The 27,287-nt window shown below is 33.2% G+C and overlaps 1 protein-coding gene and 1 long non-coding RNA gene across 3 annotated transcripts in view; one reads left to right on the top strand and one right to left on the bottom strand.

Moving 5' to 3' along the window:
- Nucleotides 1–12,107: 12,107 nt before the first annotated feature.
- LOC18443674 (uncharacterized) lies at nucleotides 12,108–13,581 on the top strand. Its single transcript, XR_966967.3, has 2 exons — nucleotides 12,108–12,468; nucleotides 13,410–13,581. It is a non-coding gene; the product is annotated as an uncharacterized LOC18443674 (long non-coding RNA).
- Nucleotides 13,582–20,927: 7,346 nt separating this feature from the next.
- The window catches only part of IAR3 (peptidase M20/M25/M40 family protein), a 29,140-nt gene continuing 22,780 nt past the window's right edge, over nucleotides 20,928–27,287 (bottom strand). For both annotated transcript variants that reach the window (XM_011628558.3, XM_006853857.4), the window contains exons 4-5: nucleotides 22,139–22,267; nucleotides 20,928–21,626 (exon numbers count right to left, since the gene is read on the bottom strand). In XM_011628558.3, the coding sequence (XP_011626860.1) occupies nucleotides 21,204–21,626; nucleotides 22,139–22,267 (552 nt within the window). In that variant the 3' untranslated portion in view covers nucleotides 20,928–21,203. The remainder of the gene's footprint in view (nucleotides 21,627–22,138; nucleotides 22,268–27,287) is intronic.

Genomic DNA, 27,287 nt, shown 5'->3' with positions numbered 1-27,287 from the left:
TAGCCATCATCGATATTTTTGTTACAAAAAGTCCTTCCCGAACGAGCATTTGAGATAAATCTTTCTTTTGTTTTTCATATAACCTAGGCCTTATAAAAACTCCATCCATTGTTAAATCACTAATTAGTTTATCTTGTGAAGAGTAGCGAGTTTCTTTGAAGAGACTCAGTATCCATTGAACATATGAATATACAGACTAATCTTTTATGGACAAATTAGATATGACAATAATAGAAATAAATCCTAGATACCTAAACCATATCCAAACTTACCATAAAGGACAAATACTCTACCAACCTTTCTCATATATATTGATTGCAATATATACTTTCTATATTAACCCGAAACTCCATCCATTGTTACATCACTAATTAGTTCTTCTTGTGAAGAGTCACGAGTTTCTTTGAAGAGACTCAGTGTCCATTGAACATATGAAAATACAGACTTGTCTTTTATGGACAAATTAGATATGACAATAATAGATATAAATCCTTAGCACCTAAATCATACCCAAACTTACTATAAAGGATAGATACTCTACCAACCTTTCTCATATATATTGATTGCAATATATACTTTCTTTATTAACTCAAAACTCCATCCATTGTTACATCACTAATTAGTTCATCTTGTAAAGAGTCACGAGTTTCTTTGTAGAGACTCAGTGTCCATTGAACATATGAATATACAGATTTGTCTTTTATGGACAAATTAGATATGACAATAATAGAAATAAATCTTAGATACCTAAATCATACCCAAACTTACCATAAAGTAGATATACTCTACCAACCTTTCTCATAGATATTGATTGCAATATATATTTTCTATATTAACCTGAAACTTTATCCATTGTTACATCACTAATTTGTTCATCTTGTGAAGAGTCATGAGTTTCTTTGAAGAGACTCAGTGCCCATTGAATATATGAATATACAGACTTGTCTTTTATGGATAAATTAGATATGACAATAATATAAATGAATCCTAGATACCTAAACCATACCCAAACTTACCATAAAGTACATATACTCTACCAATCTTTCTCATATATATTGATTGCAATAGATACTTTTTATATTAACCCGAAACTCTATCCATTATTGCATCACTAATTAGTTCATGTTGTGAAGAGTCACGAGTTTCTTTGAAGAGACTCAGTGCCCATTGAATATATGAATTTAAAGACTTGTCTTTTATGGACAAATTAAATATGACAATAAAAGAAATAAATCTTAGATATCAAAACCATACCCAAACTTACCATAAGGTATAAATACTCTACAACCTTTCTCATATATATTGATTGCAATATATACTTTCTATATTAATCCGAAACTCCATCCATTGTTACATCACTAATTAGTTCTTCTTGTGAAGAATCACGAGTTTCTTTGAAGAGACTCAGTGTCCATTGAATATATGAATATACAGACTTGTCTTTTATGGATAAATTAGATATGACAATAATAGAAATAAATCCTTGGCACCTAAATCATACCCAAACTTACCATAAAAGATAGATACTCTACCAACATTTCTGATATATATTGATTGCAATATACACTTTCTATATTAACCCAAAACTCCATCCATTGTTACATCACTAATTAGTTCATCTGGTGAAGAGTCACGAGTTTCTTTGTAGAGACTCAGTGTCCATTGAACATATGAATATACAGACTTATCTTTTATGGACAAATTAGATATGACAATAATAAAAATAAATCATAGATACCTAAACCATACCCAAACTTACCATAAACTACAGATACTCTACCAACCTTTCTCATATATATTGATTGCATTATATACTTTCTATATTAACCCGAAACTCCATCGTTACATCACTAATTAGTTCATCTTGTGAAGAGTCATGAGTTTCTTTGAAGAGACTCAGTGCCCAATGAATATATGAATATACAGACTTGTCTTTTATGGAAAAACTAGATATGACAATAATAGAAATAAATACTAGATACCTAAACCATATCCAAACTTACCATAAAGGAAAAATACTCTACCAACCTTTCTCATATATATTGATTGCAATATATACTTTCTATATTAAGTCGAAACTCCATCCATTGTTACATCACTAATTAGTTCTTCGTGTGAAGAGTCACGAGTTTCTTTGAAGAGACTCAGTGTCCATTGAACATATGAAAATACAGACTTGTCTTTTATGGACAAATTAGATATGACAATAATATAAATAAATCCTAGATACCTAAACCATACCCAAACTTAACATAAGGTATAGATACTCTACCAGCCTTTCTCATATATATTGATTGCAATATATACTTTCTATATTAACCCGAAACTCCATCCATTGTTACATCACTAATTAGTTCATCTTGTGAAGAGTCATGAGTTTCTTTGAAAAGACTCAGTGTCCATTGAACAAATGAATATGTAGACTTGTTTTTTACGGATAAATTAGATATGACAATAATAGAAATAATCCTAGATACCTAATCCATACCCAAACTTACTAGTGTATATACTCTACCAACCTTTCTCATATATATTAATTGCAATATATACTTTTTATATTAACCCAAAACTCCATCCATTGTTGCATCACTAATTAGTTCATCTTGTGAAGAGTCACGAGTTTCTTTGAAGAAACTCAGTGTCCATTGAACATATGAAAATACAAAATTGTCTTTTATGGACAAATTAGATATGACAATAATAGAAATAAATCCTAGATACCTAAACCATACCCAAACTTACCATAAAGTAGATATACTCTACCAACCTTTCTCATAGATATTGATAACAATATATACTTTCTATATAAACCTGAAACCCTATCCATTGTTACATCACTAATTAGTTCATCTTGTGAAGAGTCATGAGTTTCTTTGAAGAGACTCAGTGCCCATTGAATATATGAATATACAGACTTGTCTTTTATGGATAAACTAGATATGACAATAATAGAAATAAATCTTAGATACCTAAACCATACCCAAACTTACCATAAAGTACATATACTCTATCAACCTTTCTCATATATATTGATTGCAATATATACTTTCTTTGTTAACCCGAAACTCTATCCATTATTGCATCACTAATTAGTTCATCTTGTGAAGAGTAACGAGTTTCTTTGAAGAGACTCAGTGTCCATTGAATATATGAATATACAGACTTGTCTTTTATGGACAAATTAAATATGACAATAATATAAATAAATCCTAGACACCTAAACCATACCCAAACTTACCATAAGGTATAGATACTCTACCAACCTTTCTCATATATATTGATTGCAATATATACTTTCTATATTAACTCGAAACTCCATCCATTGTTACATCACTAATTAGTTCATCTTTTGAAGAGTCACGAGTTTCTTTGAAGAGGCTCAGTGTCCATTGAATATATGAATATACAGACTTGTCTTTTATGGACAAATTAGATATGACAATAATAGTAATAAATCCTAGGTACCTAAATCATACCCAAACTTACCATAAAGTATAGATACTCTCCCAACCTTTCTCATATATATTGATTGCAATATATACTTTCTATATTAATCCAAAACTCCATCCATTGTTACATCACGAATTAGTTCATCTTGTGAAGCGTCACGAGTTTCTTTGTAGAGACTTAGTGTGCATTGAATATATGAATATACAGACTTGTCTTTTATGGACAAATTAGATATGACAATAGTATAAATAAATCTTAGATACCTAAACCATACCCAAACTTACCATAAACTACAGATACTCTACCAACCTTTCTCATATATATTGATTGCATTATATACTTTCTATATTAACCCGAAACTCCATCCATTGTTCCATCACTAATTAGTTCATCTTGTGAAGAGTCATGAGTTTCTTTGAAGAGACTCAATGTCCATTGAATATATGAATATACAGACTTGTCTTTTATGGACAAACTCGATATGACAATAATAGAAATAAATCCTAGATACCTAAACCACACCCAAACTTACTATAAAGTTCATATACTCTACCAACTTTTCTCATATATATTGATTGCAATATATACACTCTATATTAACCCGAAACTCTATCCATTATTGCATCACTAATTTGTTCATCTTGTGAAGAGTCACGAGTTTCTTTGAAAAGACTCAGTGTCCATTGAATATATGAATATACAGACTTGTCTTTTATGGACAAATTAAATATGACAATAATATAAATAAATCCTAAATACCTAAACCATACCCAAACTTACCATAAGGTATAGATACTCTACCAACCTTTCTCATATATGTTGATTGCAATATATACTTTCTATATTAACCCGAAACTCCATCCATTGTTGCATCACTAATGAGTTCATCTTGTGAAGAGTCATGAGTTTCTTTGAAGAGACTCAGTTTCAATTGAACATATGAATATACAGACTTGTCTTTTACGGATAAATTAGATATGACAATAATAGAAATAATCCTAGATACCTAAACCATACCGAAACTTGCCATAAACTACAGATACTCTACCAACCTTTCTCATATATATTGATTGCTATATATACTTTCTATGTTAACCCGATATACAATATACACTTTCCTTTCACACTTGATAGACAATATCTATTTTCCTTTCATACTCCCTCTCAAACCCAAGATGCTATGAGAGAGAGCAACTAAAGTTTAAACACTAATTGTGGAAATGGGCAGTTGAATCTTCAGGTGTTTATCATGACCAGTAGATGCAGTAGTTGTCATGCTCAAATTGCTTGATCAACAAGCACAGAAAGCAGTGGTGGATCCACCCGCCTCATGAACAAATGGCCTCAGGAATTGAATGTCATATCAGAGTAGGCTCGATCAATCTGACAAAAATTCCAAAGAGAAAGATAAATCAGAGGGTCGAAAACGATTCGACAGAGAGACAGATCCGAGAGTTAAAACACGACTCAACAAAGATTTGAAGCACGAACCGACAGAAGTTGCACTGACTGGTGAGCAATAGACTCGTCTTGAAAATCGGTGACAATGCTTCAGAGACAAAGAATAGACACAGCTAAGATGAATCTAGCTCTAATACCATGTGAAGAGCTTCAAGTTTATCTGAAGAGACTAAGTAGCTATTAATCATATGAATATATAGACTTGTCTTATTTAGACAAATTACAGATGATAAGATATAGAAATAAATCACAGCTTCCTATACAATACCCAGACTTACCATAAATACAAGATATTGTATCTACTCTCCTTAAATATACCCCAATATATACCTTTCAAAGGTATACAATATATATTTTCCTTACACACTCCCCTCAAACTCAAGATGCTATGCGAGAGAGCAGCTGGAGTTTGAACACTAATTGTCGAAATGAACAGTTAGATCTTCAGGCGTATAGCATGATAAGTAAATGTAGTGATTGTTATGCTCAGATTGCTTGATCAACAAGCACAGAAAACAACAGCGAATCAATAAGCTTCGGGAACAAATGGCATCAAGAACTGATGGCCAAGCTTCAGGAACAAATGGACCATATAGTAGGCTCGATCAGTCAGATAAAAAATTCCAGAGAAAAACAAACCCGAGAGTCGAAAAAAACTATTCCATTAATTTTATAAATATTTATTAGTCACATCCACCTAACTCATTGTGCCCCCACCATTTATTAGAATGTTTCTTGGGGGGCGGGGGGGTATCTTTTCCATTGTCTACATGTTTCGTGACATACAAGGTGTGCGTATAGACGTGCTGGAAGTGGCAAATAATTCATATTTAATATTTATGGCTGTACAAAAGTTCTAGTTTTCTTCAAGGTGATATAATTGCCCCCATCAATTTAGAGAATGACACCAGAAAAATCTAATTCCATGCTCTAATTAGTAATTACCGGCATAGTTACGACTTAACTTTTAATTTTATTTTAATTTCAATATTTCTTGAATCACCAATTAAAACTAACCCGACTTGATCTGGATTGTTGACCTAGCCCTTTATTGGTGGACAATCTACCCCATGGATTTGGTTCTGATACACTGGGCTCAGCTATCATCAAAATATTATCCGAATTAGCGATGTCCGATCCAAACCAGTGTTTGTTTAAACAATGGTTTATTCAAACAACTCATGGATCTATGAGCCTTACCTTCATGGAATTAGACCTAGAAGAAGTATTAAAAGTCGACATTAAGGATTTCAAATGGATGGTGCACAGATAAAGGAAAACATATATTCTAGGCGTAGGCTTTGTAAAAAAAAGGTAAATTTGTACATCAAAATCCCATGGAAAAATATAGTCTCAACCTCGAGAACTATGGATATGAAGAGAAAAAAAGGATTTCAAATTTTAGAAATAGTATATCTTGAAAAATGTTACCTCGACCATCTATTTTCAAGTATTCAAAGATTATCCGATCAGCAATATTTTTTGAGACTCTAAAATTTATATTCAGGAGCAAGAATAGATTTTCAGGTAGCCAAAAAAATTTAGGGAGCGTTCAGATAATTTTAAGGGAGCAGAAATGCAATGAAATTTGGGAAAGTTATGAGAAAATCCCGTTCTATTTATCAAAATAATACATACTTTGTATTTTAAGCTCAAGTCCCATTTTTGAGAATTTATATCATATTTTAATTTTGTGTTCTTTCTATATAAAGGATTGAGCTCAAATTCAAAGAATTGATAAATATCACCATCTCGCATTGTTAAAAATATCAAAGAAATATTTTTAAACAAATAACAGTTTCAATTAAAATAAATAAAATGAAAAAAAATCCTTAAAATTTTGAAATTTATATAAGTATTTTATTATTTTTATTTAACGTAATTATATTTTTAACAAGTGTGTTATGGTGAAATGTATAAATGTTCCAAATTTGAGTTTAATCAAATATATAGAAAAAGAATAGAATCAAAATACTATATTCATTTCAAAATAGTGGCACTTAAGTGTAAAATATGCAAACATGAAATATACCAAACTATAAATTTTGAAAATAAAAAAATTATTAATTTTATTTAAAATTTTAAGGATATTCCACTTTTTTAGGGTAAACCTATGCCTAATGCTAGGTGCACCGTGAAGGAAAAGCCGGGTATCTAATTTTGACCATAACCTCATTTTCCTGGAATGTGGAGTCTAACTAAAAGTGGTGTCCTACTTTTTGACCACCCATATCACTCGAGAGTCAAAGCCTCAAACCTAAATTTTTCATTTCCTACTCCTGCTGGAGTACACCATACGTTTACTTGGAAAAATCTCCCAAATAAACTTTCTATGTACTAAAAAAAATTAACACCCCTTGAACACAGGTCGTCTAATTTTTTAAGGGCTAGAACAAAATGTCGCAAAACTCAAAATTCAAAATTTTTCTTTCTAAAATATTCACTTAGTAATTCTTATGTGGTTCACAAAATTTTAGAATGATTAAAAAAAAAAAAAAGGTTATACTAAATAGGTGTTTCGAACCAGGAAGTACATACACAATATACTCCCATAGGAGCATAGTATATGTTCTCCTAATTCAAAATTGCCAAAATTTACGGCAAAATATGGGATGAATATCAATCATCAAAGACAAATGACAATGTAAGATTTTCTTTCGCCTTATAATTACAATAAATTTGTATGACCAAGACCTTAAAAAGTGCCCTGGTCACTCTTTTGGGAACCGGTTAAAAAAGTAGGGCTGCACGTTTGAGTCAATATGGAAAAAATGTAGGGCAATGGTTGGATCCAGAGATTTAAAAAAATGTAGGTCAATGGTGGGATCCATGATTTAAAAAATGCCCCGTACAATATCGGAATCCATCATCTGTTCTGGTTCTACATATATTTAAAAAACAGTTGAATCTAGAAGGGAATCGATGATTCCGTACAGTAAAACAATGATTCTCTTCAGTAAAACGGTGATCCGATTGCCAATTCACCCATCCAAACCAGTTTTTGGCTAGTTCACTATATTTCACGTGTTTTTTCGTCGGTTCATTATTTTCTGTACACAGTAAAACGGCGATTTGGACCACTGATTCACTGGCTTGGTCTGGTTTTTGGGATGCCCAATCTTAGTGACCTATCCGTTTTTTAAGTCACTCGTTGGAACTTTTATGTTGGCATGAGACTCTACTCTTTAATATGAATTTTTTAAATTTCAAATTTGATGTAGTTTATGTAAATTTATGAACACTTGAAAATAATCAGTCTAGATAATGTAATGTGTTTTTAATGCTTCAATCTTTTTTTTTTCTTTTCTTTTTTTTTTTCATTTTACTCAGATACTTCCTCATAAAAAATGATAAAAATTCCCCAAATTGATATTATTGAAGGTTCTTAATGAAGAACAATTAGAGGTATACAATCGACACATTGGGTACCAAACGACAATATTACCTCAAATGTTCAGGATTAAAAAATAAATAAATTCAAAAGTGTTTTTGAATCATATTCTTGCATGTCCAATGATGTTGATACATCTAATTGTTTCTCATTTAGAACCTTGAACGGCATATTCTTTGTTTGTGCCCTTGAATGAGCAGCGGAGTCATGTCATTTCGTTAGAGCCTATTAGGAAGTCAAATTACTAAAATGCCTTTTGATTATTCAGGCTTTTCAACTCAAACAAAGATAATTAATATTTATTTTGAAAAAATATCTGAATGAAATGAAAAATAAAAAACAAACATGTCATATATGAATTAGAATCTATTAACCCATATAATGATTTTGTAAAAGTTTCAACCCTGATATGATACTTTTAGCATACATGACAATCTTGCTACATGTGTAGTCAATCATATGTTTTAGACATAAGATAGCTGGATTACCACTTTGCCTGCTCAAGTCCATCAAAGTAGTTCAATGATTTATCTCATCTACCCCTTTTGGCATCAGACAGTTGAGGATATTTGTAGCACACTATTTGTATGCTACTTCAACATGCTAAACTTGTAAAATATCAATTCTCATCTTTGGTATGTCTGTGAAATTTGATAGTTTGAGTATGTCAAAAAATTCAAAAGAATTTCTTTTAAACATTGACATTGGTCAATGCCACAAATGGAACCCTCAAATAACACATATAGTGGTAAAGATTAATTGTAACCTCCATAAACCAAATATAAATAATATTGTAGACTTTCTCTAAAGGATAATACAACAACAATGAAGTCATGAAAATTCAACAAAATTGAGAAACTCCCGTACTAGAAACCGGTTGAAAATTTCAAAAAAATTTACATAAAAATAACCTGTGGAGTTTGGAATAATGAAAAAAAAACAACTCCAAAAAATTCTCTATTTTCGCAATCCAATTACTTTTACTGGAGAGGAAAAGTTTGTCATGCATAGTAATGACCACACGGTATTGTCTCTATGTACTTATTTGGAATATTCTATCAAGTTTGGACTAGATTGGTTAGATTGTTAATTGGTGCCTTAACACGTTTGGTCTAAAAATTATTTTTTATTAAAAAATATCAAAATTAATATTTGACCGTAAGTGAATTGACCAACTTTGTCTTATCTGACTACACTAAATTGGCCAAATTTTTGTTAATATATCTTTTGTTTTAAAAAAATATCATTTAACTGATTTGGTTAAATATAATCGAACAATTTTTTTATAATATATTTGATATTTTTATACCAAACTTCTTTAATTTACTTTTTAATAATAATTCGGTCTGGCTTGAACTGGATGCTAGTTTAGATATCCAATTTTACTTGGTTTTGGAAAACAAAAAAAGTGTTTCTCCTCTTTCCCTCTCCATGTATTATTTTTGTCATTTCAAATAAGTCGGGGCTATACGGCGCCAAACGTTTTGTAATTTGAACAATAGCTCGTAATCTGCGTAATGATCAAAAACCCCTTAAGCACACGGTTGCCATTAAGATATAATGACTAAAATACCCTCAACCACCTCTACCCGTATATGCTTAACTAAACTAAAAATAAATGCGATGGTTTATATAGAGCCGAGTCTCTAAACAATCAAATTAAAGCCATTATAAAAAAGTTCACTAGAAGATGTTGTTTTGATGCCCAAATATTCTCAAATTGATCATCTCGGCATCAAGATGCAAGAACATGAAAAAAAATTGGATTTCAATTTTTGGAAATAATGCATCTTATAATGCATTTTGGACCGTCAATTTTCAAGATTTCCAAATCTGCTTGATCTACACTTTTTTTAAGAGTTAAATTTTATAAGTAGAGATTAAAATATATTTTAAGGTCATCACAAAGACTTTTAGTATTGAAACCATATTTATCGACGCTATTTTAAAGTAGGTTTTATTTTGATTGTTTAGAGCCTAGGCTAGACAACCCAAAAATAGAAAGCTAAACTGTAATATTTGCTTTTTCGAGACCTAGATGATAACACCATTCTTATTTGGTGTATGGGGTCACAATTAATTATGGAAATTACATGCCGTAGTTGGGATTTTATTTATTTTACTAATGGGAAACGTTTTTATACTTCTCCTAGAAGATTTATGTTTTCCCTACCATCCACTCGTCCAATTTTGATCAAGAAAGTCACTCACAGTTTGATATTAGATCCAACATCTCAAAGTATTTTATTTTAATACAAATTATATGACTATGAAATTTGGTACATGTTATCTTCTCATTAAGGTGCATCTATAAAAAATATTAAAATTAATTTTTTGGTAAAATATAGTGACCAAAATACCACTTAAAACTTTCAAAGGTATTTTGATCATTTTAATTTATTAAAAATAATATTTTTATATTTTTCGCTAGTGCGAGTTTTCTAGAGGACTGGACATACAAATTTTGGTGTTAAAATAGCTTGTAGAAAAAACATTAAAAATAAAATAGAGTAGAGACGTGACATTGTGATTGAAGCATTCTTAGCCTTCTATTCAGAATAGATGGTAGGATAAAGGGCAATCTATAAGTTTTAGGTTGTAGAGGAAGCATAAAAATCTTGCTTTTTACTTCTTAAGCCCAAAGTTCAAAAGAATTTTTTCAAATTTTATAGCATACTCTAATTGTCGGATTTTACACCTAGTTGTGGATGATTGTCATCTTCTTATACTAAAGATAAACCCCCTTTTGAGAAATTTTATATAAGGGTGCAATATTATTATAGTACGATGCAACTGTCTTAAGTAGATAGAGTTTTGTGGTTGGAAAACCTTCCAATTGATCATTACAACCGAGAGATATATGAGTATGAAGAAAAAAAATAATAATTCAAGGATAATAAATAATGCATCTCATAACAAGTTATCTGAACCATCAATTTTCAATATTTTTGAACGTTTATTGATCTACTAGATCTGTTTTATTTTTTATATTTTAAATTATATAACTAGGGATGAAAATAAATTTTCAAGCGATCATAAAGTTATTGTAAGCAAATTTTGGAGGTGCGCCTTAGTTCTATTGTATAAGAAGGAAACCTTGTACAAACCTCACCAAATAATTTTAGGCTATACAATCCTTTACTTTTATTTTTAAAACTAAACTACCAAAATTTCAGCTTCCTACATAGTTTAGAAGCGAAATATTTTGATTATTTAAGTTTGATGAATTATCTTCACTTATATTCATGTTAAAAATTGTCATACTATATATTCGGGTAGGAATATCAAGAAACTTCGTAAATATCATCACCAGAGTTCTTTTTTAGTTTGAGGTCGATTACATGAATCATGATATGTCATTCTACTTTATCAAAGGTCATACGTTTAGTGAGGTCATAAACCGTTATAATATCTTTTCTTACGATTTCAAAGTATGTCTTTTTGGACTAATTTTTTTTCATTTAGCCTTCTAGTCTAGAAAATTTTTAAACTAATGGGTTCCATTAATATCATTTGGGATCCGTTAAAGAAATGATATTGCTAATCTTAGGAGCAGAAAATTAGTCCATTTAAGGAATAAGACGAGGCTATTTCCGATAGTTTCAAGAAAAGGTTAGGGCAATTTAGTCACCGCAAGAAAAAGATTTGTTGGAACTTTTTTGCGCTCTGTTGTGCTCTTTGCGTTCCTAGTCTGAGGAGCGGGGCCCACTATGGACAACTGTCAACACCGCATTTGTTTCAGGCTGTTTCTCGGGCAGCTCGGGCAGGTGCCCGGAATCTCTGCTGCATATAAATGACGCGGCCCAGTCTCTAGCTCCGAAATTTAAGGTGCCTTTTTAGAGGAAGAAACACTTCGAGTCTTGGACAGAGAGAGCGAGAGGAAGCCCTAGAAGCTTCGTGTATTTCTCTTTTCTGCGATTTTTTGTTTCTGAGAAGGCGAGGAATAATGGCGGGTTTGAGGAGCTCGAGCTTAGCTTCAATGGCCGTTATTGCCCTGGTTTTTGCACTGGTTTGTGGTGCGTTTGCCGCTGAATCGCCTGCTCCTTCCCCTGATTCGGGCGCTGTTGAAATCATACCCGGAATTATTGGTGGTGTGGTCATCTCTGTAATGGCGTTCTTCTTTGGGACCTTTTTTAACTGAGGATGGTGGCGTTGTGTCTGGTTTGGTAACTTTCTCTCTCTAACTCTCGGTTTTCTGTTGAAATGCACAATCTCTTTCTTTTACTAGATCTTTCTTCATGCTTAAGTCTCTCTGCATTTACTAACAAATTTTATCTTCAAAAGGCTCTCTTTCTTCTCGAATTAGTAAGCAGTTCTTCATGCTTTTGGTTATGGCCATATTTTTTGAGCATTCTCGTCATAGGTATCTCTCTCTATCCGTTCCCCTTCTCGCTCTCTTCGATTTAGTAGATTTTTATTTGATACTTCCAATTATCCCACTTTCTCTCTCTAGTCATGGATGGTTTTCTTCTTCATTCCACCGATTCTCCACTCTTCCTTCTATTCTGTTTCGGAAATGAATGGTACAAAAAAGTATTAGAATGTCAGAAAAAGGTGTGGAAGCTTAGTAAAAACGCAGATAGCAATCTCAAAAATCTTTTGATGATTATTAAAATCTACAGAAAATAATTGCAATAGAGGAAAATAGGTGATTTTTCATTAGGATGCTGTTTCTCAAAATTCAGTGATAAACTTTTTAGAAAGTGGGCGATGTGTGTAAGTTTATCTGCAAATAAATTTATCATTTGAGGGAGAATGGTTATTTTTTAATTTTCTTCAAAAAAAAAAAAAAAATCTTTTGAAACGTGATTTTAGTTCGTTCTCAACAAATAAAAACTAAAAAATAAAAAATAAAAAGAAACTCTTCAAGATTTGATGCTATTATAAAAGAAATAGCTAGTGATGTGTCACTTTTCATTTCTATCCATTCTATTCTTATTTTGTAATTTATTTGGCATTTTTCATGAATGCTCATAAGATTTCTTTTTCTTTCAATATTTTAAAAAAAGAATATTTTTGTCCTGCTTTATTTTATCTATCCATCTACTGTTTTCTTCTTTTTTAAAAAAAAAACTGAAATGTGGGTTCTGCTTGTATTTGATTGCAGGTATGGCGAAATTCTCAAGAGTTCGACTGATGATATATATGATATGAAGTATATGTTATATTACATGTAGGTCGTAGAGCCTACCTTCAAATAATGTCGAGTTTTCACTTTCAATTAGTGTCGAGTTGTAAATCTCTGTTACAGCCTTGAAATATATTTTCATATTTATTTATAGGGAAGGTTTCTATATCTTATCCGACATCTCGAAGTATTTTATTTTTAGTTTTTTTTATATAAATTATATAAATATGAAATTTAATACATCTTCTCATTGGGACGTACCTCTATAAAAATTATTAAAAATAATTTATATAAATTATATAAATATGAAATTTAGTACATCTTCTCATTGGGACGTACCTCTATAAAAATTATTAAAAATAATTTTTTGATAAAATATAATGATCAAAATACCTCTTGAAACTTTTAACGTCTATTTTGATGATTTTATTTTATTAAAAATAATTTTTTTAACATTTTTTGTGTAAGTTTAATAGAAAAAAATTAAAAATAAAATAGTGGAGTGATTGGGGCAATCTTGCCCCTCCATTCAATATGAAAGGTTGGATAAAAGGAAGTCTATAAGTTTTACCTTGGATGAAAGGTTGGATAAAGGGAAGTATATGAGTTTTATGTTATAGGAGAAGCATAAAAAACTTGTCTTTTATTTATAGGAAAAAGCTTATACGAGGATGTTATCTTATAATGTAGAACTATGGATGCCCCTAAAAAATCCATCGAAAAAATAGTTTTAATGTTGAAAGATCATTTCCCCTAAAAAATCCATCGAAAAAGGTCGTTTTAATATTAAAAGATCATTTTGACATCGAGATGTATTACTATAAAAAATAAAAAGATTTTAAGTCTTAGAAATAATGTATGTTGCAACATATTATGAGTTTTCAAGATTTTCATATGTTTATAGATCTACTTGATTTTAATTATTTTTGAAATTTAAAGTTTTATATTTAGATATAAAAATAGATTTTAAGATAAACCTAATAACATTTTACATCAAAATTATTTACCATGATAAAATTTGGAGGGCACCGTACCTCTACACCTACATAGGTAGAAAACTTGAAAATATTGTACCTCTACACCTACAGAGGTAAAAAAACTTAAAAATACTGAAAATTGACAGTAAAAAATGAGATGCAAAATATACTATTTCTAAAATTGGAAATTTTTTTTTTTTTTTTTTTTTTATGTCCATGCCTCTTGATGTCGAGATAATCAATTTGAAGATATTTGAACATCAAAAAAAATGAAATTCTTGATGTAGGCTCTAATTTGATTGTTAGAGCCTCAACTCCATATAAACTTTTCCCTCTCTTTTTCCTCTTGAATGTTTGCTGCCTTTACGTCTTTTTTTTGCTCTAAAAACCCTTGGTCTGTCTATCTACCTTTTAAATGAGTGGTAATGAAGATCAATTTATTTGGAGTGTCTTCCAAGTTCATGCATTGACCTTTAAATAAAATACGAGATTGTAAATAATGAGATATTAGTCACAATTACTTATAACGATAGTATGTGAAATCTAATAGTTTGCTAGTGTTATAAAGTAGGAGAAGATTTCTTTCCTCTAAATGTAAACCTCGAATGATTAAGATTAATTGCAACTACCTAGTATCAAAGTTAAACAGTGATGTCTTTTGTGTTTTGGGAAATTTTAGAATAAGATATCGTATTTGCTTTTGTTTTAGAGTGATAAAATAATTCCCCTTGTGAAGGAGTGAATATGAACACGGAATGGAGGCCATGAAGAGGGAAACAAATAATTGATTTCCAAAATATAGACATTCCCCCGACATTGGGAATTCAACTCCATTGTTTGTTTTAAGTCACGTGGTCTAGCAGACAGACTAGGTTTCCTCTGGATTAGGTCTCCACTCGGCTAGACCACTATGGATGGCGACAAATGCCTGCTCATCTTCCTCATCACAACGATGGATGGATGGATGATCATTCGTCAGTCTCACTCATTTCAAAAGATGGGCGTAAGTGACATGGACTAGTGTTTGTCCTCTACCTATTCCGTTGTATGTTTTCCGCACTCACCAATTTCTCATTCCACTCGCCAAAGAAATGCTCCATCTATGCACCATTGGGCTGTAATTCTCTTTCTTTTTTTTTTCCTTTTTTAAGAAAATAGGGACCGTTTACTTTTAGTAGGGGTGGCAATGGACTCGACTCGATCCGGAACATGACGGGTAGACCTGATCTTAACTTTAGTTATTGATACAATTTTTGGACCTGACTGGTCTAGTTCAGGTCCAAAATTGGAACCCCAACACTCTTCAGGTTTTGGTGTGGGTCTAGGTCCAAAACCTGGACCAGAACACTATTCGGATCTGGGTCCAGCCAGACCCAACCCATACCTAACTTGTAGAAATAAAATATTTTACTTTAAGCTCTATTTGTTTGGATGTATTAAAGATTGTATACAATAAGAACTTGCCGTCATCTTTAGCTAGTAAATGACAAATCTGATGGCTTGAAATGTGATTGTGACCTTGTTATCAATAATGTGGGTATATGATGGTAAGAAAAAATGATAAAAAAAAGAAAAAGAAGCTCATTGTCATAGGGTAAACAATAGACTCGATTAGATCCGACAAGTATGGGTATGAGTCCAACTTTTAGACCCGACGGATTGGGTCTAGATCTAGCCCAATCCAACCCGTTGCCACCCGTAACTTTTAGTATAAAGAGATTGCAATCACTCGTGTGTCAGATGTTAAATTAGATGGTTGTGAAAGCATATGGTTGTGTCTTTTGACTAGTGTTAGAGTATAAAGAATTTTTTTTTAAGCTTCATGACATACTTCAAGCCATCTAATTAGACAATGATTAGGAGTATTTGTGATCTCCTTATATTTAAAAAAAGTATAAAAGTAGACTATTTACTTTTAGTACAATGAGGTCATAATCATTCTTCTCCATCAAATTTCAAATCAAATGATTATAAGTGTACATGTGGCTAAATTCAAAGCTCCACAAATTTTTTTTTGAACTTCACGATACACCCCAAGCCATCTAATGGTTAGGATTGCTTGTAGGGAAAAGTTTATATCAGGTTGCAACCTTAAAATGTAGAATCACAGATGAACCTCAAAAATCTATAAGAAATGTTGTTTTAATGTTGAAAAAACCTTTTAATCGATCATCTCGATATTAAGATGTATGAATATGAAAAAAAAAAAAGGGCTTTGAGTCTCGAAAATAGTGCATCTTGCAACACATTATCTAGAACGTCCATTTTCAATAATTTCATATATTTATAGATCTACTTGATTTTAACCATTTTTGGAATTTAAAATTTTGTAATTAGATATGAAAATAGATTTTAAGATAATACTAAGAATTTTTTATAACAAAATTACATATTACGATAAAATTTTAAGGTGCGCTTTGATTGGATTGTTTAAGGTTGCATCCTTATAGAAACCGCACCCTTACTTGTAGCCTCTTGTACTAAAGATAAGTGGTCACCTAGTATATAATGGTTGGGATTGATTCATATAATGAAGTCGTCGCAAATACTCTTGTCCGTCAGATTTCAAATCGGATGGCTGTAAGAATGTCAATGACTAGACTCAAAGTTCTCAAAAAAATATTCTCAAACTTCATAACATACCCCATGCCATCTAATTTGACATCTAATGGCTAAGAATAATCGTGAACTCCTTGTAACAAAGATAAGTCTCATAGCATATAATCAATATAAATGACTCTACAACGTACAATACTCTCTTTAGCTTTTGTTTTTGTTAATTGTCGTAACCAACGTAAAAGCATGTTTATCTAGTCATTATAAATTTAAGTAGGCAGCGAATGGCAACAAAGTTTTACGACTGCAAACTCGTAACACTACTTCATAATCATAATCTCTTCTTCGGCCTGCGGATCCACCTCTATAGTTGATCTTTCCTTTTAAAAAAGGAAAGAGTTTATATAAGGTTGCAACCTTGAAATGTAGAATTACATATCCGTCTCAAAATTCTATCAGAAAAGGTTGTTTAAATGTTGAAAACTCTCTAATTGATCATTTCGACATTGAGATTAATGAATATGAAAAAAAATAATAATAATAATTTAAGTTCCAAAAATAATGCATCTTGCAAGATTTTCATATGTTTATAGATCTACTTGATTTTAACCATTTTTGAAGTTCAAAATTTTATAATTAAATATGAAAATAGATTTTCAGATAATCTTAAGAATTTTTTACACCAAAATTATATGTTATGATAAAATTTGAAGGTGCACCTTAATTAGATTATTTAAGGTTGCAACCTTATAGAACAAAAAGAACATCTAAATGGGGGATGTTCGTCCAATATCTACCGTCCATAATTTTCAAAGATGGGTAGGTTTCTTTATCCGCAAGTAGAACATTCGAAGAGTCTCCTTGTATGAGACGAGGTTTTATACCCCTTGCAAATGGGGATATATATACTAATAAGTAGTTATGAAATTGGGAGATGTAAGGGATTGTTCACTCACGAATCCGTGTCAAATCGTTGAAAGGGCTATTCAAATTGGATCTGATCACTCTCATTGCTGGTCCAAAAAAATAATTAAAAATGAATGGACGAAAAATAAATAAAAAGGTTTATGAGATGGGGATTTAGAAGGGAGTTATAATAACATCAGACAAGGTCAAAAAATAAAGGGGGTTTTATTTTGGGGTGGGGGGAGTGGGCCTAGGACCCATAACATCTCAGGGCTAGTTCAATCCCGACCAATTTCCATTCTGATCAGCTATTTAGATCAAGAATCACTGGCTTTTAAAACACTAACGATAAGTGTGGAGGTTGTAACTATATGTATATCACATAGGAAAGGGGCTGGGATCGTGGCCGTAGCATCTCCAAACCTAATCACCACATTGTAGTCTCTATTCTTATCACTTATCCAACTAAGCTTTCAAAAATCTAACTCCTCTAAACTGCTTAAAAAAAAGGGTAGGGTACTGTCTTCCCCATATATATATATATATATATATATATATATATATATATATATATATATATATATATATATATATATATATATGGAATAGTATAAACCCAATGGTCCAGATTGAATCTTGACCGATCTGACGGTTAGAACTGTATTTCGATAATATAATTTTAATATTTTTGATATAAATCTGAATAACATGAAATTTGGAACATCACCTCTTCTCATTAAGGCGCACATAATAAAAATATTTTAAAAGTAATTCGAATAAAATAAATTGACCAAAATAACCCTAAAAATTTTCAGGGGTATTTTGATCAATTTATTTTATTCGAATTATTTTTTGATATTTTTATTAGATTCCAATATCTTTGAAGAATAAACGATCTAAATTTCAAGCAATTTATATTTGTAAAAAAAAATTAAAACTAAATTACGAAATACAACCGTGATCATTGGATCAACCCAGATTTAATTTGGATCGTTGGGATTACACCGTTCCATCAGCCCATACGCTGACAGGAGCTTTTTCCTATAGAAAAGGATAAGATCAGCCCGCTCACATATGGGATAGAAATACACCAACAACCAAGATAAGCCTGGGAAAAATTGACATCTACTATTGTTTTTCCTATTTCTCTCTCTATTCTCTCAAAAGTCATTTCAGACTTGCCAACTATTCACCTTGTATTGAATTCTGATATTGCATCAAAGGTCTAACAGCAGTTGTGCCAAAGTTATAATATTGAATTCTGATATTGCATCAAAGGTCTAACAGCAGTTGTGCGAAAGTTATAATATTGAATTCTGATATTGCATCAAAGGTCTAACAGCAGTTGCGCCAAAGTTATAACAACGGTTGCAGCAAATGTCTACTAAAGTTTAACTGTTGATAAATGTTTGAATCTTTTAATTTTTTCTCGTGATGAGTACCATGAAATTCATTACGGAATGGAATGTAAATCTAATGAAAAAGGAACAACAGGACACTGAATACAAGAAAGGGAAAAATACAAATATCTTGAAGGGATCTCCAATGGTGTTTTGCTATGGATGGGTTGCTGTTCAGCGTTAAAAAGAGAGAGAAACCCATAGTTTTGTATGTGGAACTTGATGGGTTGATGAGAGAGAACCAAACTATTGAGCTTCCAATATCTAATTTCTTAAGCTTGATTTTCAAATTAAAATCAAAGCTCATTGTAGAGAGACAGATAGAGGCAATGCCTGCACCCAAAGCTGCCGTTATTGTCCCAAAGAGCTAATAACTCGAACATTAATTAAAGAGAAATGGGGCTCATTACTGGTTAGTGAGAGAGAATAATGGTGATTTTTGTAGGCACAAAAATGCTAACCACAAATTGGGGTTTTGAATTCCATACCTAAATTCCGGCCAAAACGCCTTTGGTGTAGCCGCCCTCTTGCCTGGAGCTTTCACCTAAGGTTTTGAACCTGTTGGCTAGGGTGCATAAGAAGCGCCTAGAAATGCTTGTTTAGAATTGGTATAGCTTGCAGCAATCCTCCAAACCAGTTAGTACCAGAATTCAATGTCATAGGTGAACTCAAAATGGAAAAGCTGCATGAAACTATGCAACAAGAGGTTATTGACTCTTTAACTTCTGTGGTGGGTCAAGTGTAGAGGGACCTCACCAACCTGCATCTACAATTTCAGATCTCTCTGGACCTTATCTCTCATGATATCTATCTATACTCAGATCCCCTGTAACTTGCCTCGTTCATCTGAGATAGCTCACATTATGTAATGCAGCAGAGAGATGACAACGGAGAGAGAGAGGAGGGTAAAAGATTGTAAGATGCACATCAATGGAGAGCAAGAGAGAGGGCTGATTGTGACGCTAATGGCAGAGACAGAGAGAGATTGTAAGATGCACAACAATAGAGAGCGAGAGAAGGGGCTGGCTGTGACACCAATGGCAGTGAGGGGAAGAGCGGGAGTGATGGAGGCGAGAGAAATGGAGAGAGAGAGGGGGGGGGGGCTGTTTGTTGTGGATGGGGCTGTTTGTTGTGGATGCTAATTGCATAGAGTGGTGCTTATGTGAAGTGAGAGAGAAAAGGGGGTTCTCACTGGTCTGAGTGGTACAAGAGAGAGTACAAGGTGAACAGTTGACAGGTTTGAAATGATTTGAGAAAATAGAGAGATAAATGGAAAAAACGGTCGTAGATGTCGATTTTTCCTAAGCTTATCATGGCCGTTGGCATATTTCCAACACACGCATGCGCACGCACACACAGTGCATTTCTACAAAAAAGATTATTGCACAACAATTTCGTGACCCATACGATCGTCTGTGCATTTCTACAAAAAAGATTGTTGCACAACGATTTAGTGACCCATCAGTTATCAAAGTTTAAACAAGCATTTGATGCATGAATATAGCTCATAATCAAATTCGCTAAAGCCACATCAAAACACACCTGGAACACTCAGAAAATGAGGGTTTTGTGACACTGCAAATTACGTAACACCAACCTCAGCAAGTGCAGAGCATAACTTGGGTTTCCACCCAAATTACTAAAACATGAAGATGGACTTTGTAGGGTGGATGAAATTTTATTCTGACACATTTACTAAAATATCCTCTTCAAGTGCAGCACAATGTTCCCTCCCAAATTTCAGAATATGAATACACAATCAATACAATGTACAGTATTTCTAATGCTTTTTACTAAAATCTTCTTCAAGGTTTTTGAACCTCTGCAATTGCAAATATGAAATTGGCTTTCCACCCAAATATTTGAATATGGATACACAGAATCAAGGGACATCAGTTCTATAAAGCTATTGCCCTAGGCACTTAAGTCTACATTTACAATTCGTCATGGCTACCTTTATCAGAAGAAACATGGCTAGGAGGAGCTTGAGAGGACTGAAGAAGGTTAAGGTACCTAATGGCCAATGATGCATGTAGAGCTGCACCATAAGGAAGCACATCCTCATTGACTGTGAAAAAGGGAGAGTGACCAGAAGCAAGGGGACCTTGAGACTCATTTTTCATCCCCACAAAGAAGTAATAAGCGGGTATTTTCTCCCCGTAAAAAGAGAAATCTTCAGCACCCATTAATGGCTGCATTTCTTGGAGGTTGGTACGGCCCAACATCTCAATTGCTACTCCCGAGAAGAGCTCGTGGAGGTCCTTGTTATTCACTGTTGGTGGGAAGAACGGGCGATCGCTCTCGAAGAAGTTCACTGATGCGCTGCACCTTTGCACAGCTGCTTGGCTCACTATTACCTGAAAGGAAAAATTCAGATCAAGAGACCTACTTTTATTTTTCTTCCAATTAGGGCAAGTATGGTTGAGGGTAATGAGATCATTTTCTGGTATCAAATAGTTCGGTAGGTAGGCTGAAGAGTATTAAAATGTGCCGAAGGCCATGCATCCCCAGCAGAAACCTGTAAGGAAATGGAACTATGTTGACCAGCAAGAAACCAACTGCTTAAAGATTATTTTTTCATCCTTAATTACCTTAGGGATATTTTCAGGTTTTGGGCAGGATAACTAGGCTTTGAGGGTATTGAAATCATTTCTTCCATTCGAATCCCAGAGAAGCAATGTTCCATTACAAGGTAGACAGCTAAAGGCTATGCCTCTCCAATTAAATGCGAGAACTGTTAAAGAGATCATCTTAAATTCCACTTCTGAACCAATAGTCAAATATGAGCCATCACAGGCAACAACATGATGTTCCTATTAGACAAAACCAGTTTGTAGAAGTGGATGTTTATTTAGCTATTATTTCTTACCTCTTGGATTCGCTGCTTGAGTTGATAAAAAGTATTGTTCGCAAAAGCACGGAAGGTGCCACCAATAGTGACAGAATCAGGAATAACATTAAATGCACCGCCACCTTGAAACTTTGCAACCGTTACTACCTGGAAGTGAGAAAAGGTCCTATTAATATGCAGCTTCACATGAGTTACACAGAACCATAGTTTCAATAGAACCATAGTTTCAGAGAAAAGTGGGTTAAGGAAATCGCATCAATTACATGGATAATTTATTTTCTATACAGAAGAAGCTAGCAAGGAAATGTTCATAATTAGATAGAGAATCAAGCACAGCTGATAGAATTGGTTTGTTCAACAGAAGTCATCACGATCAGATAATACCAGCAATTGGTTGTATGACTTGCAGTCAAGTGAAGGGGAGTAGTCTGAATGAGTGAGAAATCAAGCACAACTACTTGTGCTGTTTAAATGGGTGCATGGGAACTGTTCAATGGAAACAATCAGCCCTATGTTGGACTGGGTTACTGACGGTCAGCATCTCATTATGCATTTATTTGAGCTCGGACAAGTTCAGCCCTTGCAGTTTTAAAACTTCAAGACAGAGTCAACATGTCAAGCCAATTTTTTTTTTTTTTTTGCCCTTTTGAATGAACATGTTAAGCCAATGGCGTCCAGTAACCTATAATTGCAATTCCTTAACACCTGAACATGCTTCTATAAGAGTTTGTAGACATGTACATTGCTGACATTGAAAGAATTTCTGGGATGTGTTGACCGCTTGTTTGGCTGCTTTACATGTTTACATCAGTTTCTATCGTGATTTCCATGACAAAGTGCTGCTTTTCCATTTAGAGGTAAAACATGTATTTTTCTGTTTTTTCCCACACAAAGTAGTGGGCTGGTCTTTCTTCCGTGCATGAGCACAAGGGTGTAAAAGGTGGCTCCCACAGAAGCCACTCATAAACAATACTAAAATCACCTAAAGAACCATCAAGACACATGTGGCCATGTTTTGCTGGGGCATCCAGTAAAGCCCAAGTCAATGTTCCTATCTAATCATCAATATAATGGGCATTACCAGCTAATTATACAATTATTGTTCCATATAAATCATATCTCATGATGTTAACTCACCTTATTGGTTCTCATATCCCTGAAAACTAACAAATGAAAATCCAGTGGCTCATAAAGACAGACAGGATGGCAACCCCCAATATTAAAGGAAGGGAAAAGTTTATATAGAGCCAAGGTTCTAAACAATCAAATTTGGGCCTGTCTCAAAAATTTCACTAGAAGAGGTTGTTTTGATGTTCAAATATGTTCAAATTGATCATCTCAACATCAAGAAGCATGGACACAAGAAAAAAATGGATTCAAGTTTTGGAAATAGTGCATTTTGTGACGCATTTTTGGACCATCAATTTTCAAGATTTTCAAGTTTTCATATATCTGTCGATCTACACTATTTTTGAAGCTTTAAACTTTATAAATAAATATAAAAACATATTTTAAGGCTATCACAAGGATTTCAAATATCAAAACCACATTTTTCGATACTATTTGAAGTTAGGCTCTAATTTGATTGTTTAGCGCTTAGGCTCTATACAAACTGCACCCCTTCAAAGAATACATTACTTTTGGCAATTAACAATTTTATGATACGATTCAATTAATATAACTTGACAGTTCAAAAGCACCCAAGTTATCCCATAATGTTAAGTAAGTTACACCAGAAAAGGGGTGGGTCCATTATTGCCTATTCTCCACAAGAATATATGGCTGTAAAGTTCAGAGCTTGCCAGAAATTTTTTTTTCTATTAAGCTTTATTTTGATTCTTTTGTTTCAAGTGCTTACTGTTTACAGGCTTGTCGAGGAAATCCAGAGTCTATCATGATAGTATACAAAATTCGATAGGAATATACCTATGATCTGTGTTTTCCTTTTCAATATTCTAGAAGCCCTAAAAGATGTCATTTCGATATTGTTCATTTACAATATAAGCAAAGTACGCTTCTCTAAAACATATGTGCATTTTCTTAAAAAATTTCACCATCTTTAGCATATAGGGGGGAGATTCTTGAAAAACATCCATGATCATCCACAGAATGGGGTTCTGTGGTCGACCCCATTTGATGATCTTCAAAGAGTTACCCAGATCATAAGGTAAAGCTCTAGGGTAAGTGTCTTAGGCTGGTCAAGAGGGGTATTGACTTCTGCAGAAGTCACCTCACCACTACTCAGTTGGCCAAAGGACTCCAAACTTAACTCCCTTTGAACATGACTCCCTTAGAAGGAGGGGCCATAGTGGTATGAAGGGATTGACTAGTAGGAGACTAGAAGCAACCACCCATGACTACTGGATAGCATCCAATACTACAATATCATGAAGTTCCTTTTGGAGAAGAACCCATTCAAGGATTGCATCATTGATTTGATAACAAGCAATGGCAAAGATTTTGAGGATGAAATGCTAACACTATGATATCTTTTTCTGTCCTTATGCCCCAAAGATTGCCTTGGGGCCCGGGCACATCTTCCATGAGATCAAACCCTCCAAAAAGGTCCAAAGGAAAACTTCTATACCACTCTAACAAAAGCACAGTTTGATATCTTCATGCTTGTCAACAGAGATAAAATGATCCATTGTCTCCTTCTAGTGCCTAATATTTTGACCTGTATTCAAGAATTGGAAGCCATAATGTTCCGAAGGTAAGAGTCTTCGGGCACAAAACCAGCCGAATATTCAGATTCCCGGTAGAGTAGGGATGTTCTGACAAGGCTGGTATGGGAATTCCTTACCTTTAATGATGTTATGGGCTCCATAAATTTTTTCCAGCAAGAAGATTCCACTGGATCATGCTTATAGAACACACTCCATTCCAGTTGAAGGATAAACACCGACCCAAGAACTCAATATTCTAATATTGCAAACTCAGGTGTCTTCACATCCCAATATTCCGATGAAACTTAGGATACCAGGTGCTGGCACACCCCTTCCATCACAACAACACTAAGTGACCCTCCTAACGACAAGCAAGCCCAGCAAGTCTCAAGAAATACCACCCTAAACCTAATGTCTTTCCAGAACTCAACAACTATTGAACTGATGCCTTTTCATTGCTATAAACCCTACCAGATCACCCAGAGCCCCTCATCCCTAAGGCCTCTCCTTCCATACCATACTTCCTTACTGACTCTTCCCTAAATGCAATCTCCCTCTAAACCAAGACAAATGCTGCTTACCTATGAGAGTGTTATACCATTAACAACATACCATACTTCCTTACTGACTCTTCCCTAAATGCAATCTCCCTCTAAACCAAGACAAATGCTGCTTACCTATGAGAGTGTTATACCATTAACAAACTTCTAATTCCTGACCCACCCACACCTCAGGCTTACAGATATCATCACTCCTAAGACGAATTTGTGTTTACCAATGTATTGAAAGGTTGGCCTGCCTCAAGGCACTGCTAAGGACCTAGGTTCCTTTGGCTAGGGTAGGGAGCAGCTAGGCAGGGGTCCCTCTAGGAGCCAGCTTACATCGCCAATCCACTGCCTGAAAATGTGCCTAACGCTATGGCCAAGGTCAGGAACCTTTAAGCCTCAGTGTTTGTTGTGGTTTTGTGAGTATGTGGGTGCATGCACGAGAGAAGCCAAGACATTAGAGTGCAATGCTCAGACATATCATTGGCCATTTGGAGGGTATCTCCTTAAGGTATTATACTCCATACTCCAAAACCTTAAAATGGAACAAATCAATGGAATTCGAGTCCAAAGATTTCATCGAACATATAACAAGGTTCATGCTGTCCCAGTTCTCTCTCTCTCACGCACACAAACATATGTATATATATATATATATATATATATATATATATATATATATATATATATATATATATATATATATATATATATATATATATATATATATTTATTCTTAAAGTGCTACTTGACTGGGGTAATGCCTTATTAGATAGATTTCTAATGAAAATTTCCATTATTAGGTTGCGGATCAACCTCTTACGTCTTTCTGGACCACAGCGGCTCTCCTGGTCTTAACGGTCACTTTGACTGGGCGGCAACGGCCTCAACTCTTGGACCAACTTTCTTTAATGGATAAATTTAATTAGATTTCTACCTCTTTCAGCTTCACCGTGTGAAGTAACAGTTCTTTGAATAAAATTTAAAGAAGTATATATGTCTATGGCTCTGATACCAATTCTAGTATGTTTAAGAGATACAAGACATAATAAGTTTAATGATTCATTACTAGGAATAGTAGAGTCCAGTTTGTGTAGTGGTCCAGTATATTTTAATTGTTTTCCAAATTATTCTGTATCACTTAATGACCCTAATATTCTTAAAGTATAATCATAAAGCCCAAGGATTCGATATGAATCCAGGATCTCAAAATATAGCAATAGTTTATCGAATTTGCTATAAAGTTATGAATACCCTATGTCCTAATGTATTACAAAGAGATACTAAAGATAAAACAATATTTTTTCAAACAAATATTGGAAAATCTAATACTATAGTACCAAAGTCAATAGACTGGTCCCAAATTGTATTACCAGAAACATGGTCTATTTATAATGAAAACCAGCAATATAAAACTCCTACTAATAATAATCCTAATCAAATAATTGAACATTTAGATGGAGATATAGAAATTCAATTTAGAGATAGTATAAAAAGTAAAGATGATTCAGGGCTAAAACCAAATAAACAACATGTAGAATCAGCTAGACATTTTACCTCTGAAATTTATTTTACCTCTGAAATTTATGAACCAACCATTCAAGGTTTAACAAGAACTAGGAGCAATATAAAAATTCCTAATTATAAACCCCAATATAAACCTGTTAGTAGTAACCAACACTTTTCTGATACAGAAGTAGACTTTCAAATTTTAACTCTACAAGAAAATAAGAAAGTAGACTTAGAATATTTACGTAATGACTACTTATCAGACGAAAATGCACAAATCTGATAATGGTATTTAAAAACATTTCAAAAAAGATTAATAGATCTGTTCCATATTAAATACAATAAATATTTAAAACAGGAAAAGAAAAATATAGGATTTTTTGTATGGCTTAAAAATATTCTTACTGAAAAAGGAGTTCAAATCCCTAATTTTGAAATATATGCTTT

Source organism: Amborella trichopoda, chromosome 5, assembly GCF_054954075.1.
Source record: "Amborella trichopoda isolate Santa Cruz 75 chromosome 5, AtrichopodaSantaCruz75HAP2 v2.0, whole genome shotgun sequence".
In the NCBI taxonomy this organism is placed as follows: Eukaryota; Viridiplantae; Streptophyta; class Magnoliopsida; order Amborellales; family Amborellaceae; genus Amborella; species Amborella trichopoda.
The sequence above is the reverse complement of the archived record's forward strand: the minus strand, read 5'-3'. Positions and strand labels throughout refer to the sequence as shown.